General features: G+C 60.7%; 1 protein-coding gene across 5 annotated transcripts in view; it reads right to left on the reverse strand.

Annotated features, from left to right (window-relative positions):
- Positions 1-11,187: 11,187 nt before the first annotated feature.
- Positions 11,188-23,176, reverse strand: part of HSF1 (heat shock transcription factor 1) — a 75,756-nt gene continuing 63,767 nt past the window's right edge. For 4 of the 5 annotated variants that reach the window (XM_075705592.1, XM_075705590.1, XM_075705594.1 and 1 more), the window contains 4 exons: positions 15,809-15,914; positions 15,565-15,630; positions 12,529-12,598; positions 11,188-11,642 (listed from right to left, as the gene is read on the reverse strand). In XM_075705592.1, coding sequence (XP_075561707.1) covers positions 11,437-11,642; positions 12,529-12,598; positions 15,565-15,630; positions 15,809-15,914 — 448 coding nt within the window. In that variant the 3' untranslated portion in view covers positions 11,188-11,436. The remainder of the gene's footprint in view (positions 11,643-12,528; positions 12,599-15,564; positions 15,631-15,808; positions 15,915-23,176) is intronic. The other variant, XM_075705593.1, reaches the window with a different exon arrangement.

Genomic DNA, 23,176 nt, shown 5'->3' on the forward strand with positions numbered 1-23,176 from the left:
GGGAGCAGTGTGGGGTGCTACGAGGGGTCAGGGGTCCCCACCGTGTCTCCTCCGCAGGGCCCCGGCGCTGGCTGCGGCCGTCCTCCTGGTCCTGGCCACCGTGATGGCCGATGGTAAGGGGGGGCCGTGGGGCCGTGGGGAGGGGGCTGGGGGGCACCCTGGGTGCCGAGGATGGGGGTCCCGGTCTGTGCTGTCCCCCAGCAACTTGGGTGGGGGGGATGCCTGTGGGGCTGAAGGAAGGGGTTTTGGGCTGTCTTCGCCCCAGGGGGCTCCTGGGGACCCCCACCCTGGTCCCCGGTTGCCCAGGGCAGCGGTGCCCGGGACGTGGTCCCTGGCTGCGTCTGCCCCGCCATGTCCCCGCAGAGCCCGCGAGCACCCTGGACGTGGCCCTTTCTGCAGAAGGACAGACGCCAGGTAGGGGACCGGGGCTCGGCCGGCGCCGCGGGGGTCCCTGCCCCACGCAGCCCCCCAGCATCGCCCGGCCGGGAGCTGGGACCTGCCGGCTCCGTGCCTCAGTTTCCCTCCCAGCCGAGGCCTGGAGGGGGCTGGCAGTGGGGGGCAGCGTGCGGGCACCCCGGCGCTCACGTCCCCCTGCTCGTCTTTTCCAGAACCCGTCAGCCCCGCCAAGCTGGAAGCCTCCGGAGAGAGTGAGCGTCGGCGCGGGAACGCGGGAGCCAGACAGGGAGGCAGCCCTCGGCGAGCGTCCGGGGCCCGCGGAGGGCGAGGGGCAGCCGGACCCCTGGCTGGGGCATGGCTGGGGGGTGGGAGCCCGGGGTCTCTGCCCCCCGGCTCCTCCTGACCCCCCTCTCCTCTCCCAGGCGACCTCACCACCTCGGCACAGCGCCTCGGCAAAGGTAGGGCAGCGGCACAGGGCTGCGCCACGCGGACCCTGCCACAGACCCCCACCCTGCGCACGGGGACCACCCCCAACACGGGCGCAGACCCCCGCCCTGCGCACGGGGACCCCCCCAACACAAGGACCCCCCCAACACGGGCGCAGACCCTCGCCCTGTGCACAGGGACCCCCCCCCAACACGGGTGCAGACCCCCGCCCAGTGCACAGGGACCCCCCCAACACGGGCGCAGACCCCCGCCCTGCGCACAGGGACCCCCCCAACACAGGGACCCCCCCCAACACGGGTGCAGACCCTCGCCCTGTGCACAGGGACCCCCCCCAACACGGGCGCAGACCCCCGCCCTGCGCACAGGGACCCCCCCAACACAGGGACCCCCCCCAACACGGGTGCAGACCCTCGCCCTGTGCACAGGGACCCCCCCAACACGGGCGCAGACCCCCGCCCAGTGCACAGGGACCCCCCCCAACACGGGCGCAGACCCCCGCCCTGCGCACGGGGACCCCCCCAACACAGGGACCCCCCCAACACGGGTGCAGACCCTCGCCCTGTGCACAGGGACCCCCCCCAACACAGGCGCAGACCCCCACCCTGCGCACGGGGACCACCCCCAACACGGGCGCAGACCCCCGCCCTGCGCACGGGGACCCCCCCAACACAGGGACCCCCCCCAACACGGGTGCAGACCCTCGCCCTGTGCACAGGGACCCCCCCAACACGGGCTCAGACCCCCGCCCAGTGCACAGGGACCCCCCCCAACACGGGTGCAGACCCTCGCCCTGTGCACAGGGACCCCCCCCAACACGGGCTCAGACCCCCGCCCAGTGCACGGGGACCCCCCCAACTCAGGGACTCCCCCCAACACGGGCGCAGACCCCCACCCTGCGCACAGGGACCACGCAAGGCGTGCGCCGGCCCCTGCCGCGGGGCGCCCTGCACGCCGGGACCCCTCGCACACGCACCGCTGCCCCGGTGCGTGCAGCCCGGCCGCGCTCGCCTCTCCCGCAGGTCTGACCTCCGTCAGCTTCGAGGGCGCGGAGCGGTCGCCCGCGGACGACTCGACGCGGGAGTCCCTCAGCAGCGACTCCTCCAGCCTCGACACCCTCAACAGCGGCTCCTTCAGCGTGGACGCCCTCGCCGGGGAGGCCCGGGGCGGTGGGTGCCGACGTTCCGCCCTCTGCGCGGTCCGGGGGGTCTCCGTTCCCGTCCCGTCGGGCGCTGACCCCGTGCTCTCTGCCCTCCTGCAGGTCCCGTCGTGGATGTCCCGGCCCAGTCCAACGAGTCGGAGGAGGGTGAGGCGCCGGGGCTGCACCCCGACCCCCCGCCGCGGCCGCCCGAGCATCCCCTGGGGCTCCCGGCACCCAGGCCAGGGCTGCAATGGGGGGGCCCCGAGCCGGGGCCGTGGGGCCATCCGGAGCCTCCTGGGGGGCTGGGGGAGATCGCCCGGGTCCCCCGTGGGTTGCTGCAGTCCCAGGGGTGCCCCATTAGCTGGGGTGCCCCACGAGTTGGGGGTGTAGCATTAGCCAGGGGTGCCCCGTCAGCGGGAGATGCTCCGCTAGCGGGAGATGCTCCGCTAGCGGGAGATGCCCCGTTAGCAGCAGATGCCCCATTAGCGGGAGATGCCCCGTTAGCAGCAGATGCCCCGTTAGCCGGAGATGCCCCGTTAGCGGGAGATGCCCCATTAGCGGGAGATGCTCCATTACTGGGAGATGCCCTGTTACTGGGAGATGCCCCGTTAGCGGGAGATGCTCCGTTAGCGGGAGATGCCCCGTTACCGGGAGGTGCCCCGTTAGCAGGAGATGCCCCGTTAGCAGCAGATGCCCCGTTAGTAGGAGATGCCCCATTATAGGGAGATGCTCCGTTAGCGGGAGATGCCCCGTCACCGGGAGATGCCCCGTTAGCAGGAGATGCCTCGTTAGCAGCAGATGCCCCGTTAGCAGCAGATGCCCTGTTACCGGGAGATGCCCCGTTAGCGGGAGATGCCCCGTTAGCAGCAGATGCCCCATTACCGGGAGATGCCCCGTTAGCAGCAGATGCCCCGTGAGCAGCAGATGCCCCGTGAGCAGGAGATGCTCCGTTATCAGCAGATGCCCCGTTAGCGGGAGATGCCCCATTATCCAGGGGCCGTGTCGTGGGTGGGTGGGTGGGTGGGGGCCGTGCCGGTGCCTGCCCCCAGCCCCGGCATCTCTGCTTGTCCGCAGGAGTGGACCACGACGCGGACTCGGAGGAGGCCCTGGCGTCCCAAGGTGACTGCGGGGCTGGGGGTGGCCCCGGCTGGGACGGTGGAAGCGCTGCCGGCGGGCAGCAACGTGGCGAGCGCCGGGCACGCGGGGGCTGACGCAAGCTCTCCCCTCCCCAGGGATCTGAGATGGCCGAACCGCGCCGGAGATGCCTCCCGGGACCACGTCCTCTCCCGAGCTTTCCTGCTGCTTCCCCACGTTCTCCCTGCCTCGGGTCCCTCCGTGCCCTGCCAGGCCTCGCCGCGGCCCCCGCAGCCCCACGGCCCAGCCCACACCCCGGCACGGCGCACGGCTCCCCTCGGACCCCGGTGCCACCCGGGGTTTGCTGCGGGGGGCCGGGGGCTGCGGGATGCCCGGGGAGCGGGGGCTGTGGCGGGGCAGGGGCCGTGGAGGTGGCCGGACCCTTCCACGCGCCCCCGGGGTGGGGGGCTGCGAGCAGAGCACCCCCCGCCCGCCCGTGCCCCTCCGTCCTCCCCCAATAAAGGTCCCTGCAGCAGCCGCGTGGTGTGGTGGAGCGGGGCGCGGGCACCCCACGGCCGCCGGACCCGCTGCCTGGGGGGGGGAGCGGCGTGGCTGCAGCCCCTCGCCCGCTCAGCACCGTGGGGGGGAGCACTGGGGGGGCAGGAGGGGGGTAGCGGCCCCCCCGGCGTGGAGCTGGGGGTCTGGCCGGCCAGAGGACGGTGGTCGGATGGACACGGGTGCTCGGCACGGGCCGGTTGGGGAGCGGAGAGGTGGGGTGCTGGGTGCAGCCCCCCCAGCTGCCGCTGGCACGGCCCCGCTCTCACAGGGCTCCCCGGGGGTCCATCCTGCGGCTGTGGGGCCGGCTCTGTCCCCGTCGCAGCGCTGGGGCGACGGCACCGGCACTTCGCCATCACGGTCCCCAGCAACCAGCCCCACTCGTGCCGGTGGCACCGTCCCCTGCCCAGCACGTGTGTCCGTCCCCCTCCCACCGCGAACGCCCCAACACCGGCCCCCTTCGCGCCGAGCCGGCACGGCTGCACGCATCGCAGCCGGGGAGCCCCGGCCAACAGCAGCGCTCGCTAACGGGCTCTTCTGCCAACACCTTTAATGAAAGCGTGAAACCCCATCCCCGCGAGCCCCCCGCCTGGCTGCGCTGCCCTGGCGCTGATCCCCGGGCTCCTCCGGCGCTGATGCCCGTTCCGACCGGCAGCAACCCCGGAGACTGCCCAGCTCTGCCCTGCACCCGGTCCGGATGCCAAAAGTTAACATGGGTTTAAAAAAAAAAAAAAGCAAAAACCCCGATTTTGATCTATCAAGGGCTATTAAACACCTCGGTCCCAGCGCCGGTGCAGGTGATGAAGCGTAGCGGGGAATTAGCACCGCGCGTTTGCCTTTCCCGCACACCTCGCCCTCGGCAGCGGCTACCGGCAGGGCGGTGGTCGGGGCTGCCCCGCGTCGCCCGCGCCCCCCACAGTGCCCGTCCCTTCTCCCCACGGCAGAGCCGCAGCCGTGCCCCCCGGTTATCGATGCACCCCAGGAACCATTTGCTGTTTGCTCTCCCCGAGGCTGAGCTCAGCCCGGCTTTCGGCGGGTCCCTCCCCGGTGTCGCGTCCCCGCTGCCCGGCTCCCTTCCCGGCCATCCTGGAGCCCTTCCCTGGAAGGGATGTGTCTCCGTTACCGGCGCCGTAAAGGCCAAAAAAGCTTTTTAATGATTTTAATGACGCCAGCTCGGTCCCTACCCCGGCCGAGGCAGCCCCCACCGGTGCCTCCCCGCCCCGCGCTTACACCGGGCTTGGCCCAGCCTTGACTCCATCCGCTGGGATTTTCTACGACTGTTTTCCAGCATTCGCAGGCCCGGGACCTGGTGGGGATGACCCCCAAGATCGGGGGGTGGTGGGATGGAAGTTAGTGAGGGGACACCCCCATGCAAGGGGGACACCCCCCCCCCCCCAAAGCTCCAGGGCTGCCTTTGAGCTAAACTGGGGGCTCCCCATTGGCGTCCGCTCCCGGCACCGGCAAAGTGCCGCCACCCTCCCCACGGCGACTGGAATCCTCTGAAGGACCCTGGGGACCCCGCAGGGCTGTAAATCCATGCAGGGGTCCGTGGGGAGGGGTTCCCGAGCAGCTCAGCGGGGTCCCTGGGTACCCCCAGCCCCATTTCCGCGTTGCAGCCCCTCTGCGGGACCCTCTCCTGGCCAGTCGCCCTGGGGCCGAGCGCGCTTCGTTGGGGCGGTCCCGCAGCGGCAGTGCGAGGGGCCCCGTCCCCCCGTGGCGCTGCCGGCGCAGCGCTCAGCAGCTCCGGTTACCGCGGGCTGGAGCGAGCGGTGAGGGGGACACAGGCGTCTTCGGCGGCGGGTGATGAATTACGGGGGGGAAGTTTCCAGTGGCGGTGCTCGGCCCCGCCAGACATTTACCTCATTAGCCGGGATGAGATCATGCGAGCTGGCCGCCCGCGTCACACACGATTAGCTGGATCATTACGGCCCGCCTGCGGCAAGGGGCTCCCGCAGCACTCGGGGGACCCCCAGCCCCGGGGCTGCCGAGAGGCCACTGCCCCCGGCCACCCCCCGCACCACGCAGCCGTGGTGGCATCGCCATGGCCCCCCCGTCCCGAGGAGAGCAGGGCGATGGGAGGGAAGAGCTTTAGCCCAGATGTTGTCCCCCAAATGCGGTGGCACCGCTGGGACCTGCCCAAAGGCTTCCTGCCCCTTTGCACTGCCCTCCGCCCCGGCAGCACCCGGCACCCAGCCCGGAGCAGAGCCTGCCCAGGTGGGTGCCAGTCCAGCACCTCCAGCATCTCCCGCTCCAGCTGACTGCCAGCTCCAGCGCAGAACCACGGAATCGCTGAGGCTGGAAAAGACCTTGAAGGTCATCCAGTCCAACCATCAACCCAACACTGCCAAGTCCACACTAAACCCATTAAGGGCAGAGTCATAATTAATTTCGTGTTTCCTGGCTTGGTGGCTGGATTAGTCTTTAATGAAAGTAAAACCAGGAATCATTAAGGTTGGAAAGGATCTCTAAGATCATCAGCCCAACCATCACCCCAACATCCCCATGCCCACTAAACCATGGCCCCCAGTGCCACCTCTGCCCGGTTTTGAACCCCTCCAGGGCTGGGGACTCCCCCACCTCTCTGGGCAGCCTGGTCCAATGCTTGACCACCATTTCCGTAAAGAAATTTCTCCCAATATCCAACCTAAACCTCCCCTGGCGCAGCTTGAGCCCATCTCCTCTCGTCCCATCGCTGTTCCTTGGGAGCAGAGCCCGACCCCCCTCCCTGCCCCCTCCTGCCAGGAGCTGCAGAGCGATCAGGTCTCCCCTCAGCCTCCTCTTCTCCAGGCTGAACACCCCCAGCTCCCTCAGCCGCTGCTCCCAGCCCTGTGCTCCAGACCCTGCCCCAGCTCCGCTGCCCTTCCCTGGACACGCTCCAGCCCCTCCGGGTCCTTCTTGGAGCGAGGGGCCCAAAACTGGACACAGCATTCCAGGTGCGGCCTCCCCAGCGCCGAGCACGGGGGGACGATCCCTGCCCTGCTCCCGCTGGCCACACTACCCCTGACACAAGCCAGGATGCTGTTGGCCACCTTGGCCACCTGGGCATGAATGAAGCCCCCCTGGCTGCAGGCACCCACCGATGTACGAGGCTGCGTGGCAGGACCCTGACTGAGGTACAAGATGGGGAAAAATCCCAAAACCACCAGGTGTGACCACAGACCACCCCTGCTCCCCGCTCCCCACCATGTCCCCGCCATTGCAGCGGCTCCAGGAGCTGCACAAGGGCCACCTTGAGCTGGTCCCACAGAAGTGACACTCAGGACATCCAGGAAATGCCCAGTCTGGAGAGAGCGGGGAGGATGGGGCCATCACCCAGGCACCCTCGGGCAGCGAGGGCTGCCGACGGCGTCCAAGGGGAGGGCAGTAATCCCCGTCAAGCCAATGTGTTCAAAAAACGGGCAGAGGTGGCACTTGGGGACATGGTTCAGTCTGGTCTACCCTTGATTGGCTTGGAGTAGACTTGGTAGTGTAGGTTAATGGTTGGACTGGGTGATCTTAAAGGGCTTTTCCAACCTAAACGATTCTATGATTCTATGATTCTATTCCTGCCAGAAATGCAGCTGGGCCGGGGCAGCGGCGTCAAGGGAGGGCAGACCCGTCACTCCAGGAGTCAAAACACCGCAGCGCTGGAAACCTGATTGCCCACGTTGAACTTGTCCGCCTTCAGCTTCCAGCTACCGGTTCCTGCCCCGACCTCCCAGCGCAGGCGTGAGCACTGCCTCCATTGCGACGCCCCGTGCAGACCGGGCAGTCCCTCGCCAGCGTTACCCGCAGCGTGCAGTAATTTTGTTGGCTCCTACGCTTTCGCCATGTTTATAACGACCTTCCCAAGTAGCAGCGTCGTTTCCAGCCGCCGCATCGATGCTCCCTCGTCCTTCTCGCCACAGTGCACGTGCACACTCCGTCCTGCACCCACATGTCCTCCATCCCATGGCACTGTCCACCTCCCCATCCCTGACAACCCACTGACCGCATGGCTGTCAGCATCCCTGCGCCCCTGGTCCGTCCATCGGTGTGACCGCACGTGGCAACGCTGCGTAGTGCGGGTGCTGTCACCCAGCCCGTTTTTAATTGCTTAATTACGCCTGGGCTGTTGAAGGAAATTGTGTTCTGCTCGTCGCCAGACGCACGACTCTTCATCGAGCTACGACTCTTCATCGAGCACTCCCGCACGCCGCAGAAGCGGGCGTTGATCCGGCCACGCAGAGCTGAGGGGGTCCTCGCACGTCGCCCCTCTGTCACCGCAGCGGCCAAGGGCAGCAGAGCCACGGGGTTGGGGTCGGGAGCGGGCCGGGGTCCTCGGCCACAACGCGGGCTGAGCTCACGGCACCGCAGACCTGCAAATCACGCCGAGCTTGGGGGAACGCACACACGGATTTCCTCTGGAACGCCACATTCTCCTCTCGACATCGTAATTCCCATCTGGCACAGCTCCTGCTCCGGAAGGTGAACCCAGCGTTGGCAGAGCGGACGTCCACAGGGGTGACAAGTTTGGTCGTGCGGGGTGGACAACCTTGGCGAAGCAACCGACAAACCAAACCCAAAGGCAGAACTTGGAGAAAGTCGGAAGCGGAGCGATTTCAAGCACTGATGGAGAGGAGGAGCAAGGGCAAACATCTGGCACAAATGTCAGGGAGGGCATGAGGGAGATGGGTGTCCCAGGGAAAGGGGGGGTGACGCAGCGGCTGCGGGAGCGGGAGGTGTCCCCTCTCGCCCAGGAGAGGTGGCAGTGGATCTGAACGCAGGAGAGGCCACCACCATTCGGAGGGGACAACACCTCTGAGCAGGGCAAGCCAGGCCAGGCTGAGCTGGAGAGGGGGTCCGGTGCCGAATGTCCCCCACCCCACGGGGTCGACACTGCTGTGCAAGGACATCCCTGCCCCGCCGCTCAAAGGGTGACGGCAGAGCGGGTCACCGTGGCAGCCCCGGAGCCGGCAGCACGGTCACGTGGAGAGGAGATGCTCAACGGCACAAACAAGTAACCTGACTAAATCGGGCACGATAGTGCATCAAGATACGCTGGCCCCATGACACATCATCGTGTCCCCTTCCCTGGATCAGAACCCGAGAAGTAGAAGGGTCAGAGCGACAACTCGGCCCCAAATCTGCTTTGGTGCCTCGCTGCCGCGTGAAGGACAGCGGGGACTGCACCTATGAGCCGTGCGTGGGGCTCTGCACCACCCACACCGGCTCCCTGACGGGGCATTTCAGGGCGTGCGTGACACTTGTGGGACTCCAGCATGCCTGTCCCCCCGGGCAGGCGGGGAGTTCCAGATGTGAGGCGCTGCATTTTGGACAAGGTCACGGTGACCCATTGACCCAGCGTGACTTGTCGTCTCGTTGGGGAGTGCAGCAACCCGTGACGGATCTTGGCTAGACCGGCTCCTGGACGCTGCCACTGCTGCCCTTGAAGACTGAGCCCCTGTGGCAGAGGTGGTGCTGCGGTGGGCACTGGCTTCTCCTGATGTCGAACCTGCATCAGTCCTCACCCGGAGCACGGCTATGGTCGAACCCCAATGCTAAGAGGACTTCGAGGTGACCAAGCAGCATAGCTACGGTCGAACCCCAACGCCAAGAGGACTTCGAGGTGACCAAGCAGCACGACTACGGTCGAACCCCAATGCCAAGAGGACTTCAAGGTGACCAAGCAGCATAGCTACTGTCGAACCCCAATGCCAAGAGGACTTCGAGGTGACCAAGCAGCACGGCTACGGTCGAACCCCAACACCAAGAGGACTTCAAGGTGACCGAGCAGCATAGCTACTGTCGAACCCCAATGCCAAGAGGACTTTGAGGCAACCAAGCACCACAGCTATGGTCAAACCCCAACGCCAAGAGGACTTCGAGGTGACCAAGCAGCATAGCTACTGTCAAACCCCAATGCCAAGAGGACTTCGAGGTGACCAAGCAGCACGGCTACGGTCGAACCCCAACGCCAAGAGGACTTCAAGGTGACCAAGCAGCATAGCTACTGTCGAACCCCAACGCCAAGAGGACTTCAAGGTGACCAAGCAGCATAGCTACTGTCGAACCCCAATGCCAAGAGGACTTTGAGGCCACCAAGCAGCACAGCTATGGTCAAACCCCAACGCCAAGAGGACTTTGAGGTGACCAAGCAGCATAGCTACTGTCAAACCCCAACGCCAAGAGGACTTCGAGGCAACCAAGCACCACAGCTATGGTCAAACCCCAACGCCAAGAGGACTTCAAGGTGACCAAGCAGCACAGCTATGGTCAAACCCCAACGCCAAGAGGACTTCAAGGTGACCAAGCAGCACAGCTATGGTCAAACCCCAACGCCAAGAGGACTTCGAGGTGACCAAGCAGCACAGCTACAGTTGAACCCCAACGCCAAGAGGACTTCAAGGTGACCAAGCACCACATCTGTGGTCGAACCGCAACTCCAAGAGGACTTCAAGGTGACCAAGCAGCACGTGCAACCACCCTGGAGTGGAGGAGAGTGGGACGTAGGGAGGTTTGAATGCTCTGAACGTAACAATGAAGATTTTTTTTATTGTTCTTGTAAAAACCAAAACCCATCCCTAAAGGTGCGCACAGCGTCCACCACACCTCCAGCGCGTCAGCGTGGGCCCTGCTGCAATCTCCTCCTCTGAAACATCCCAGAAAACTCAGCCCTGGAGCCCAGCCCGGGATTTAGGCAAGGGAGCCGCAGCACAGGATTCAAACACACACACACGGTGCTGGCTGCCGTGGGGGGAAGCATGGAACACCTCCAGCTCCCGCACCGCCGCTGCCGGAGCAGGCACCGGCACTGGGATCCTCGCCCCACAGCGCAGGGTGTCCAGGGGCGTGAAGGGCAATTCCTGGGCCTTTATCCCAGCTGCTTCCCGAACAGATGACAAAAATAAAGCTTTCAACCATAGAAAAGCCACCAGGTGACAGACCATTTGTTTTATATATATTTGTATGTATATATATAGAGAGATATTTATATTTATATAGATAGAAGTGGGTTCTTCTTCTCTCATGTAAAAATTCAAAATACAGTTTTTACTATTAACAATCTGAAGTGTAAATGTACAAATTTTTACTGCTAAGCAAAAGGAAAACAAAACCAACAAATAAAAAGAAACACACAGAGCAAGAGGAAATAAAAAGAGAAGATAAAGCTGGGCTTCGGGGCGCCCCGGGGCACACGCGCACACGGAGACCCTTGGGGATCAGACCGCAAGGCAGAGACCACAACGGGATCCAACCCACCGGCGCCAGATCGGCAAACTTTTATTTCTCTTTTAAAAACCATCGCATCCACCTCTCCGGGGGCGAGGAGGGAAGGGGACAGGGGTGAAGGGGGAACTCCCTTCCTCAGAAAAGCTACCCCGTCTGCACACCCAGCGAGCGCCCTGCTCCCCGGCCGGGAGGAGCACCCCACGGCCGTGCCCCTCGTGGGGGGCACGGCTGCTGCCCTCGGCCGGGGCGCGGAACGGAACGCAAACGTCACGTAGCTGCCGGCTGTTCTGCGGCCAGCCGGGCTCTCCTGCCCGCTCGCCGGAGCCGCGGCGGCGCCCGTCCAAGCCTCCGCGGCAGGTCGGGCGGCGAGCGCGCGACGGCGGGGGCTCTTGCGCGGCTCGGCCCCCTGACGGCCGCCAAACTGGAGGAGCGCTGGGTGGCTAGAATCTAAAGCAGATTTCAAAACACCTCATTAAGCACACACACAAATGAAATCCTCACAGTGCCGGGGGAAGCAAACATGAACCAGAGGGTGTTTAGAGCTTTCAATGTCTGTGCAAAGCGAGGAGGCTGACGGCTGGATTTCCCTTTAGTGCGTATTCTTTCTCTTCCTCTCTTTCACCCTGCCCTGGGCCTTAGGATATTGCAGGGTCCTTGGGTTTGGGCTGCTCAGTCCCTGACAAGAGGGAGATGGTGGGATCTTCTGAGTACTCGTCTCCATCTGTGAAATACGGGCCTTCCCCCAGCTCAAAGAATATCGGCAGGTCTCCGCTCCCCATGTCGACGGCGCTCGAGTCCACCAGGAAGAGGGGCTGGGCCGTGTAGTGCACCAGCTGCTTCCCTGCAAAGAGAGAGTTTGCACGAGGGCAGCACCTTTCGGGCCGGGCAGCAGGCCCAGCTAACCCAACGCCGGGCAGAGGAACAAGAGCGACAAGGTTTTGCGCTTGAAACCGCCAGCATCGCCCGCTTCCTCGCTGCTTGCAAGAAAAAGCGCTCCTCGCCACTCGGGCGATGAGACAGCAGGGCTCGGGCGAGGCTTTTTGGCACATCAGCACGGAAGGAGAATTTGACCGTAGCAGGGTTCCAGCCCGCTCTCTGGGACATGCAGTGAGGGACCGGGGGCTTTTCCGTGCCTCTGCGGACACGCTGACGGCACAGGGAGAGCGCCCTGACCGGGCTGCGAGATGCAGAGCCCGCAGCTGGGTGCCGGGGTTGCTGCCGTGAAGGAAGAGCAGCACCGTGACGGCTCACGCGATTCCGCGCAGACGGGAATCCCAGGAGGGCTGGGGCCGGCGGCGACCTCGAGCGCATCCGGTCCGAGCCCCTGCTCAGGCAGGGAGCAGCCTGCCCAGGACCGTGTCCGAGTATCTCCAAGGGTGGAGGCTCCCCAGCCTCTCCGGGCAGCCTGTGCCGGAGCTTGACCACCCTCACGGGAAAAAAAAAAAAAATCGCTTTCTTGTGTTCTGATGGAATTTCATGGGTTTCAGTTTGTGCCATGGCCTCTTGCCCTGCCCCTGGGCACGGCTGAGGAGAGCCTGGCTCCCTCTGCTCCATTCCTTCCCACCAAGGATTTGCACATACAGCTCCCCCTCCATACGTCCTCTTTGCCATGCTCAACAGCCTCATCTCTCGCAGCCAAATACGCTTTTTGGGAGGAGAAATGATTTTGCCAGAGCCTCAATTCTCGTGCTGCTGAGTCACTAAACGCCGAGACGGCTGCCCGGTACCTGTGTCTGCTGTGCTGGCCTCTGTCTCAGTAGGTTTCTGCTGTTCCTGGGATGAAAGGAGATCCTGAATCTGCAGGGAGAAAGGATGGGTCGGTAAGCGCATCGCACGGGGCAGACGTGCGTGGGTCCCGCCTCGGGACTGCCCCAACGCACGCGCTGGACAAAGCAAGCCGGGGTTTACAGTCTCGAAGCCGCACTGAGGCAGAGAGGGACATCCTCAGAGGTTTGCAGGGTTGTCGGTGAGCCCGCACGCAGCCAGACGCAGCCTGTGCGCAGCGCTCCGGCTCCCAGGTCGCAACTGCGGGCGGTTCGGACCGTACACGACTCCCCGGGCCAAACCTGGTTTCACAGATCCTCTCCTACACGCAAAGGTCCTGCTCTGCTCTGCTCCCTTTGATCACAGCCTTTCTGCAGCTCGGGATCTAAAATCCCAGGGAAAGCCTTCAGGACAGGTTTGTAATGAGCCTTTTTTTTTTTTTTCCCCAATTTATTTTTATTTATTGAAAGTCTTATTGCAACTAAAGCACCTGAGAGCTGCAGGTCCCGGCAAACTGCCAGAGCGACCCGGGCTGTGGCTGAGGACACGATCCCGTTTCACACCCCTGTCCCACAGGCACGGCTGGGCTGGAAAGGCGGAGAAGCGAGCGTTAAAGGGAGAAAAACTTTGGAAGCGGGAGAAACCACTCTGCCCACCCGAGAAGCTCCGCTCACTGCAAAGCCGGGGGAGAAGCCCTGCCAACCCGCAGAGCCAGGGGAACACGGCGCGGAGCCTGCGGATCCCAGACCGCTGAGCAGGATTCTGCACCGGCGCTGCTGCGGGGACAGCGCTCGAGCAGAGATTCTCCTGCGGGATCACTTCCCCGCTCTGGAATTACAGTCCGCTAATAATCCCGTGGCTGCTTATTACAGCAACTGCTGCCACGGAAAAGTCACCTTAGCAAGTACTTAAATGCGCACCCAGCCTTTTTTTGTTACCACTGAGCAACTGGCACTAAGTACAAGCAGACCACTCGCGAGCACGCAGGTCTTCGCAGCCCGCCTGGCCGCAATTTAGGAACCCCGCAGCTCAACCTACAGCCAGCGCGGGGATTTTTGTAGTGCGAAGGCCGGGTGAAGACAAAGCCCAGCAAAACGCTCCTCCCAACAGCACAGAGATGAGAAAAATGATACGCACGTGACCTTGGTCCAAACGCTACCTGAGCTGAAGAGCTAAGGCGTGAACTTCAGAAGGACGCCAGTTACGACTCTTTCGGTAAATCCTGCTTCCAGATTTTCTACGCTGTAACTCTCAGCCCAACAACATGAAGTAATTCATTTCTGAATTACTGAATCTTCACTGTTCACGTTCTTCTCCCCAGTCCTGCTAATGCCCGGTCCTGCTCTCCCTGCCCAGCCCGCCCCAGCCCCAGCCGAGCCCGCACTCAGTAGGAAACTTGGTTAAACAACGTGCGGGGTAGGTATTTGTCTGCGCATGGGTAAAACGGCGCTCTGCACCGCCGCGCTTCCCCCTACAGCCCTTTTTCCCTGCAAATATCCCGAGAATGTGGCCAGCCATCGGGTGCCTGTGTCACAGCACCGGGCAGCAGGAAGAAGCGGAAAGGCAGAGAAACGTCCAGCGAGAGACACGCACCAGAGACGCCGCACCAATTATTCACTGGGAACTCCTGTTCTGCATTGCACCCCGCATCCCAGGCGCACTCTACTGCAGGGTCAATCAGACCCCAAAAGAACTGATTTTTTTTTTTTTTTTTCTCAGGGAAAAGCCACGAGGTCTCTAAAAGTGTAAATTGGAGAGGAGCACGGTGCTGCCCGTGCTCTCCCTGCTCCCTAACACCGGCATTAACACCTTCGCAGCCATCCCAGGAGCGTACGCTGCATCACCTGTGCGCCCACAAGGTCCCCAGCAAGGAGACTAAATTTGGGCTTTCCTGTTTTGCAAAAACTTTCAAGATGTTTCCTGTTCTGCACTGGGGGAAAAACCACAAGATCCCTTTGTGCTTTTTCAGATGGGAAAAAAAAAAAAAAGCAAGCAGCGGGGGAGGGAAGAAGGGGTTAGAGAGCAGCTGAGGGTCTCTTGCTCGCTGTGTCAAGCGGACCAGGAGTCCCCTGCTTGGTCTGAGCTGGCCCTGACTCTCCTGCACGCCTGCAAGCTGTTGTTTATCTCGGTCTCCCTCTCAGTTTTTCTTACAGAGCTGTCCCAATTCGTGCGAATACCGATACAGGTCCCAGGGCAGAGAAAGGCCAGCGCCGCAGCCCTGGAGCTGGAGCGTGCACGGAGCTGGCACAAGAGCGGGGCTGTGAACCAGGGCGGGGAGAAGGGCTTGGCTCTGCCCCAGCCCGGGAGCGCTCCAGTCACCGGGCTGCCGGCTGCTCTGAGGGTCTGGGACCCGCTGGTTTGGAGCGTAACTTCCACCCCGCTGCTCCAAGCGCCTTCCCAGTGCAGCCACGAAACGCTGCGTGTGACCGATCGTCGTTATCTAATGAAAAAAAATCATTTTATCAGGCAACACTGGCTCTTGCAAGGAGAGGCTGCATTAGCGCCTCGCATGGCATTCAGTGCCGACGATAAGCAAGTAAATAAAATAAGTAACACAGCACATGATGGAGTTTGCCTTGAGAAAACCTCCTGACAATTGAAGCAAGTCAAAAGGAGGGTTTATGGAAACCACATGCAGCTCTCTAGGCTTCAGTGCACTTCCACGTTCAGGGGGCAGAGCTCACATGAGAGATGGAAGTCTCAGCACCTAATTAACCGAGTATGAATGATGAAGTAGCCCGGCTCTCTGTATGAGCTGCTCAGAGAAAGCCGCAGTGCTAATTGAATTATTTCCCCCCGGTGGCTCCCCAAGCCTGCACAGGGCTCCGCGTTCCTCCTCTCTCCCACATCCCCTCCCGTCGGGCTGGGGCTGGCCTGGACACTCTTCAGAGCCTGTCAGAGCCTTCCTTTAATCACACGGAGAGGCTGCTGCAGAACAGCAGGACACACTTCATTCTGGCAGCTGTGTGTGCATGGAGGGATTTTTAACAGCTACTCACACTGGCAAGGCTGCTGTCCAGGTCGGGAAGGTTCATGTCTGTAACCGTCATTGAAGGGCTAAACAGCTGCCAAAGGAAAGAATGATTAGTGTAGGGAAAGAAAGCAAACCCAGGCGTGCTGTGGAAATTCATGGTTGAAGCTACCGTGGTCCATCTGCCACCGCGAGCCACACGCACATGGTACTGCGAGACGCAGCTGGGGCCCGGCGCCTGGGAGGACAGGCAGGCGGGAGGAGATACTCACATCTAACAGTGCGCTTGTGTCCACGCTGAAGCCGTGCGTGGTCAGCATCGTCTGAAGGTTATCCAGGTTGGAATCCATGGTGTCCAGGTGGTCGTTGAGTTCATTCCTGCGCAAAAGACATTGAATTGCTGGAGCGTGTCCAGGGAAGGGCAGCGGAGCTGGGGCAGGGTCTGGAGCACAGGGCTGGGAGCAGCGGCTGAGGGAGCTGGGGGTGTTCAGCCTGGAGAAGAGGAGGCTGAGGGGAGACCTGATCGCTCTGCAGCTCCTGGCAGGAGGGGGCAGGGAGGGGGGTCGGGCTCTGCTCCCAGGGAACAGCGATGGGACGAGAGGAGATGGGCTCAAGCTGCGCCAGGGGAGGTTTAGGTTGGATATTGGGAGAAATTTCTTCACGGAAAGAGTGGTCAAGCATTGGACCAGGCTGCCCAGAGAGGTGGGGGAGTCCCCAGCCCTGGAGGGGTTCAAAAACGGGCAGAGGTGGCACTTGGGGACATGGTTTAGTGGGCATGGGGGTGTTGGGGTGATGGTTGGGCTGGTGATCTTAGAGATCCTTTCCAAACTTAGTGATTCCTGGTTTTACTTTCATTAATCCAGCCCCCAAGGCAGGAAACATGAAATTAATTATTCCTCTCCCCTGAATTGGTTTGGTGTGGGCTTGGTAGTGTTGGGTTAATGGTTGGACTTGATCATCTTAAAGAACTTTTCCAACCTCAACGATTCGATGATTCTAAAAGAAAGAGGAGCGCCAGGCGATCAGTGCTGAGAAGCCTCTCCCAGGTTCTGGGCTACGAAGGGGACGTTATCCACCCAAGGACTGCAACACTCCTACAAGGCGAGCAGGAGAGCGGGGCTGGGATTCCCGGCTCTGCACAGACGCCAGCAAGCTCAGGTGTTCTGCTCTAACGCCGCGGCGACGCTCTGCCCCTCTCTCCACCTCGTCCTCTGGCCTGGAGACACCGCTTAGGACCCTTCCTCCCACAAGGTCCGAGAGGGTGAGCAACCCAGATGAATGAGACACAGCGAATTTCTTACGAACCCCAGGGTTTCTGCAAGCCGTCACAGGCTCTGGGGTGAGGGGGCTCGGGAACCGCCAACCACCGTGGGCTGGCCGGGCTCTCGGTGCAGCTGCGCCTTTACGGTGAGCAGCTTTGGACCCTTCTGCAGTCCAAACGCAAGGACCGCCTCTGCTTGTCGCATCCCGGTTGCGGATACGTGCCAAAGGAAGGGTAACAAACCTTCTCCCCTGCAGCGACTCGCTTTGGGGGAAAAGTTTCGGAGGGACCACTGCTGGCCAGAAAAAAAACCTTCACATCTGACCTGGCAGTGGGGAAAACGTGATTTGTTCGTCGGGAGATGCAGTTTCTAGTGATGACGGAGAGAACTAAAGGTGCTTTTATATATCTGGGGAAACAAACCTCCCCGCTGCACCCTGACCTGCACGTCCCTGGCAGCACCCAAGGGCGTACGTCCACGTGGCGAGGCATGGCAGGGGAGAAGCACCAAGCTCCCGTGTAAATCAGAGCTCACTCGCTGGCAAACAGCAAGTCCAGGAGGAGGACTAGCAGTGTAATCCAGCTCAGCTAACTTTGCCACCGAAAACTGGTTATCTCGGCAAAGCCCGGCTCCCTCTACGGCCACCTGGAAACTGGACGCTGTGCTGGGATGGACGGCACCGGGGTGCCAACCCCACAAGCCAGGCTGTAAGACAAACCAGGCCGGCAGCTCCGAGGCCACGGCTCGTTCCCTCCTACAGAGCTCCGGGATAACTTTGCCAGCCCAAGGTGGATGGCAGAACACGAGCAATGCTGGCAAAGGTGGCTTTTAAGTGACTTAGACCTCTGTGAGACTGAGCTCCAGGGAATGGCCACCTGGATCACAGGACAGCCAGGGCTGCAGAGGTGATGGTGAGGTGGGGGAACTGACCCCACACCTTCTTAATTCTCTAGTTCCACGGTGCTCGCGGTGTTTATGCTCATGATGCTGCAGAGTAACAGAAGAAAAGCAGATGACAAACCTCATGGTGCTACCAAAAAGCCTACAAGGCTCTCTGAAGAGCACGCGTGGGGAAAACAGTCATATTTGTTAGGAGCCCCGGGTCGGGCCCATGAAAAGCCCCCGAATTTGGCAACATTAGCAGTAGCAGGTTCAGTTTATTGCGCAGTCGTCAGTTCTGGCGTGGCCTCATGTTCGATCCATAGAATCCTAGAATCCTAGAATCGTTTAGGTTGGAAAAGACCTTTAAGATCATCCAGTCCAACCATTAACCTACACTACCAAGTCTACTCTAAGCCAGTCAAGGGTAGACCAGACTGAACCATGTCCCCAAGTGCCACCTCTGCCCGTTTTTTGAACGCTTCCAGGGATGGGGACTCCCCCACCTCTCTGGGCAGCCTGTTCCAATGCTTGACCACCCTTTCCGTGAAGAAATTTCTCCCAATATCCAACCTAAACCTCCCCTGGCGCAGCTTGAGCCCATTTCCTCTCGTCCTATCACTAACTACTTGGGAGAACAGATCCACCATGTTCTCCGTCCTAGAAAGGCTCTTTTTGGCTACTGAAGGTGCTCACGAGGGACCAGCGGTGTAGGTCCCGCACAGGGAGACCCAGAACTGGCAGGTGAAGCGGCAGATGTCAGAGAGGCCCAGGCAGACGTGCACGAGCAGCGAAGCCGCCGTTTTCAAGTCTCACATGAATTAGAAAAACGCCAGGAAGCTCCTTCTCTTCTTGGAGGGTCTATACCTGCTGTGGAGCTTGTCCCCCCAGCTACCGCTGCCGCCAGCATCCCGCAGAGGAGCGATTCGGCGATGATGCTTTTGGGAGACAGAGCGTCCCCGAGCCCGCGCAGTGCTGCAAGCATCCGAGCGCGGCGGTACGGACACGGCCACAGCACGGGCAGTTCCAGGTCCCTGGCCGGCTCAGCGGCCCACGGGCTGGTGCACCTCGCGTGAACCTCCCCGGCTTGCCACTCCAGAGCTTTTACATTCTCTCATCCTACAGCAGCACCGCGAAGATTACAAAATCAAGTCTGTTTTGTCATTGCTGCAGAAAACGAAAAGAGGCCGCAGGGTCACATCGCAGCTCAGAAAGCCTAGCAGCAGAAACGAGCATCCTGCCAGAACAACAAATATCCTCATTCTGGGAATACCGTGCTTGGGGCCACAGGAAAGCTGGCTGCAGACGCAGCCCATGAACACATTCCTGCCTTACCTCTCCCGTGCCGGCAAGCGGGAGCTGCAGAGCTCTGTAACTCCTTTTTAGAACCAAGACCCACGAACGTACTGCAAATAAATTACTCATCCAAGTTTGTGCTTTTAAATGACTTCCGAAGCCCTCACTGCACAGCACCTGAAACGCTCTGATGGATTTAATTAGGAATTAGGAACATCCAGCAGCGTGGAATGGACCGGTCCCAGCCAAGGCGTCATGAGGAACCCCACGTGTGACAAGCCGGTCCTTCCACCCCTACGGGGATGGAGTTGGAGCAGGGCTATGATCCAGATCACGCAAAAAGTGACAGTGGGATTAGACTACTAACAAACTCCAGGCCTTCGAAGCAAGTCTCCCTGTTTCTTTGCAGCAGGAGGGAAGGGGCCCCTGAACCACTGTTTTCGATGTTGAACTGGAAATTGGTAGTTGCCGTCTGGCTCGCAGCACTGCTGGCAGGTAACTCTCCCCGCAGGTCCTGCTCTGCTCTGCTGAGCTACATCCGACACCGGGCTAGGTTTGCCATGAAAAAAACGCTCACAGAGCAGGGAAGAATCAGAGAATCGTTTAGGTTGGAAAAGACCTTTAAGATCATCAAGTCCAACCATTAACCTAACAAAGAGGGAGCGCGATTCTCTGGAGCAGTATAGTTTTCCTTAACTTTCCAAGTACACTGTGGGTTGAAGCAAGAGGAACCAGTGTCTGCAGGAGGGATAAGAGGTTGCTGCGCAAGGCACTGAGGTGCAGCGGGCTGAGGGCTCCGTCAGGTCTGTGCGCGGTCCCTAAAGCCCGACAGCCCCGAAGGAGCAGCCTGAGCCAAGCGTGCCGAGGAAGGAGGCCGGGAGCTCTCTGTTCCCCCGAGACAGCCCAGGCTCCGAAGGCGAGGCGACCTTCTCGAGATCAACACCTGCTCTTCAAAGCCAATACTCCAGCAAACGGCCTTCCCGACGCCTGCAGCCCAGGCAAGAGCAGGGCACGCTTTCGGGGAACGGAGGAGCCAGCAGCGGCACGTGCTGCAGCGTCTGCCACCCCCGCAGCACCGGGGCAAGAGACAGGGAGCTCCGACACGAGGGTCCCACCGCATCGCCGTGTCCCATGCAACCTGCATCGGGCCCCGCAAACTAATGGCAGAACCCCTGGAAAATGCGACGGACGCAGGATTGATGGCACAGGATTGGTGATGCCGACGCAGAAGAGCTTTGCCTGTCCCCAGGTACAGATGTGCAGGGAAAGGGGGACTGGAAAGATTTTGGAGGTCAAGAATAACCCTGTCCTAAGCGCACGCCCCGGCTCTGCTTTCCCTGTCGCACCGACCATCCCCACGCTCAGTGCAGCTTCGCGGCAAGCTCCCCGGGTCTCGCTCTGCTTTCTGCCTGCCAACCACCTCGCAGGAAAAGCAAACCCCGGCTACGCAGCGCGCCTCGCTCCAGCGCCGCTTCCTCGGCTCCCGGGCGGCCCTGCAGAGCACGGGCTCTCGCGAGACCCTCGCCGTCGGAGTTTCCATCTGATGAAGTGATGAAAGTCAGCCTGCGTGGTGTGGTCTCGCTCTGTGTGGGCTGTTTTACAGTCTGAGAAGTAGCTATGTAAAAATAGCACCTTCTTACTCAACAGATCTGCTCTCCGTGGGTCCGCCTCTCTTCCCCAGCAGAGAGATGTGTTTAATACCGATGCCGTGGTGGCCCCGGACACTGGGCGAGCGAGCCAGGGCACGCTGTGCCAAAGCCGCTGCCAGGGAAGCCCCGACCGTGCGATCCTTGTTATGACTGGCAGAGGCAGCAGAAAGCACGCGACCGGCCTCTCCCTCCGCTGCGAACCAGTTGAGCTGGCAGTCAGGACCAGCAGCTTTTTACTGGGGAAAAGGCACGGTTTGATACGGATGCTGATGAGAGAACTCCATCTGCCAGTCCCTTGCGATGCCTCCAGCGCTGCCTGCTGCTGCCCCTGCACGCGCGTTACGGCAACGCAGCTGCCTGCGAGCCCAGCCAGCGCCCAGCACCGCTGCTTGCGGCAGTGCGATCCACGGCCACGAGGAAAACATCCTTCCCAGCAAGGACGTGGAGCTGCTGTGGAGCTCCTGAGCTCCAGCGCACGGTTTTTGCATCTCCATCAGGCACAGTCAGTGCTGTAGCAGGGAGCGGCTCCCAGCGTCACCAGCCTGGCTCCCCTCCCTAGCAGAGCTGCCTGTCCCTTCCGATCCGTAACCCTACCGCGTACAGGCTGCCGGCTATTTCCCAGAAACAACTGACTGGGCACCAGACGCTTCCAGCTGACAAGCAACCCCCAGTCCTCCGAATCTGAAGCACTGAAGATGGACAGAGCTGTTTTTCTTCCCTGCACTGCTTTCCTTTTCGAACATTCCATGACTAAAAGCAAGAAGAGAGAGCAGCTTTGCAATGATTATCACATTTGCAATGATTATCACATTATCACATGATTATCACTGAAGACGGACAGAGTTGTTTTTCTTCCCTGCACTGCTTTCCTTTTCGAACATTCCATGACTAAAAGCAAGAAGAGAGAGCAGCTTTGCAACGATTATCACATTTCCGTAGGGAAAAAGCAGTCCCCTGGACCCTGCGCTCTCTCCAGGCCCTCGTGCTGCTCTGTTTGCACCTGGGAAACGGGCTCGGGGCGTCGGACAGCAGGGCCCAGGTCCCCGCAGCCTGCAAACAATAACCAGCGCAGTAAGCACCGATTCCTGCAATGCCCACCTCCGACATAACCCTTGAGGGGGAGGCGAGACGCCAATTTAGAAACGCATTTTAGCTCAAGACATATTACATTTGTCTTTCGCATTATTCTGCACGTTAGCTAAGAGTATTTAAGGGCAATGCTTCAGGCAGTTTTTCCTAGGCTTCTGTGGGAGACAGGATACTGGCCTAGATGGATTTTGTCCCGATCTGGGATATTTTTTATTATGGAAAAGCTTTATTAGAACAGCATCTCGGTGCGCAGTCAGGTTTGCAGTGGGAAGTTTCATTGTTCTGTCATTACCATAAAACCGGAAAATGCATCAGCGAAGTCATTTCAGCCCTGAGCTCCCATCGCTTTCCAATGCAACGCTTTGTTACCGAGGTGTGGGAATTTTGTGCTGGCAGGAGATACCGAACCAGCAGCTCTCAGGGCTGAAGTTTCCATTTATCAAAACCAGGTAGAGCATGGACAACAGCAGAGCAGACTTCCCTTCCTTCCCTGCCAAGACCACCTAAAAGGATGAGAAGCAGTTTAGCCTCCGCCGGCCACTCGGTACTTTTAGCTGCTGTGTTGAGTTGGCCAAGAACTCTGCCACTCAGTGCCAATTTTGAGAGCGAGTTTTTTCCTTGTTGATATATACTACCTATAATGTTAGGAAAGCTGACTTCAGCACGCTGGCAGCTCCCGGCTTACTGCAGCGTTCCCCTGCTCTCTCGCCCAGAATTGCAATGCTTGGGGACAGCGGCTATGGCAATGCTAACCCTTGCTGTGATCTGCAATGGAGTGAGGAAGAGGAAGAACTGGGGCAAAGACGAGCGACCTCTGACATCTGCGAAGCGCGAGTCAAACTGAAAAATACAAACAGAAGAGGATAGTAGATTCAAAAGACTCACAGTCGGGCGCTTTCAGGGCTGAAATGTTTGTTATGTTCAAAGGCAAGAACAGGTAATCGACCACGCTCCTGCGCTTCAAGCGGCGTGGTACGCACCGCACTGCAGTCACGGCACTGCGGCGGCTCCAGGCTGGCAGAATTAACAACAAAAAAAACCCGAACACGAAAACAAACAGTCCTGCAAAAGCAAGCAAGCGAGCACAGGTTCGTTACAGCGCAGCCGAGCTCAGTTAGGAGTTTCTCAGCAAGACAAACTGCTCCTGATGTGCGGCTGCTCATATTAACTTCCGCGGAGTGGCACTGACATGGGGACCATGGTCGCTGTCACCTCTAACAGGGCCCCGAAGCTCCGGGAGAACGCAGGCGCTGGCACACAACGCTCCGTTTAGACAGACAGTGCCCTGCTGCTCTATGGAATAGATACGTTATGTTAATCACGCAGGCGTCAACGTTTTCCAGCACGTAGCGGGGCTTCGGCTCTTGTAAAGTGGCTCCCGTAGGTCCCCGGCTGGGTGGTGGATAATATTTGGGCAACACCGTTGAGCGTTTCCATGCAAACATTCCCTTTTATTGCCTGAATC

Source organism: Pelecanus crispus, chromosome 2 (assembly GCF_030463565.1).
Source record: "Pelecanus crispus isolate bPelCri1 chromosome 2, bPelCri1.pri, whole genome shotgun sequence".
Lineage (NCBI taxonomy): Eukaryota > Metazoa > Chordata > Aves > Pelecaniformes > Pelecanidae > Pelecanus > Pelecanus crispus.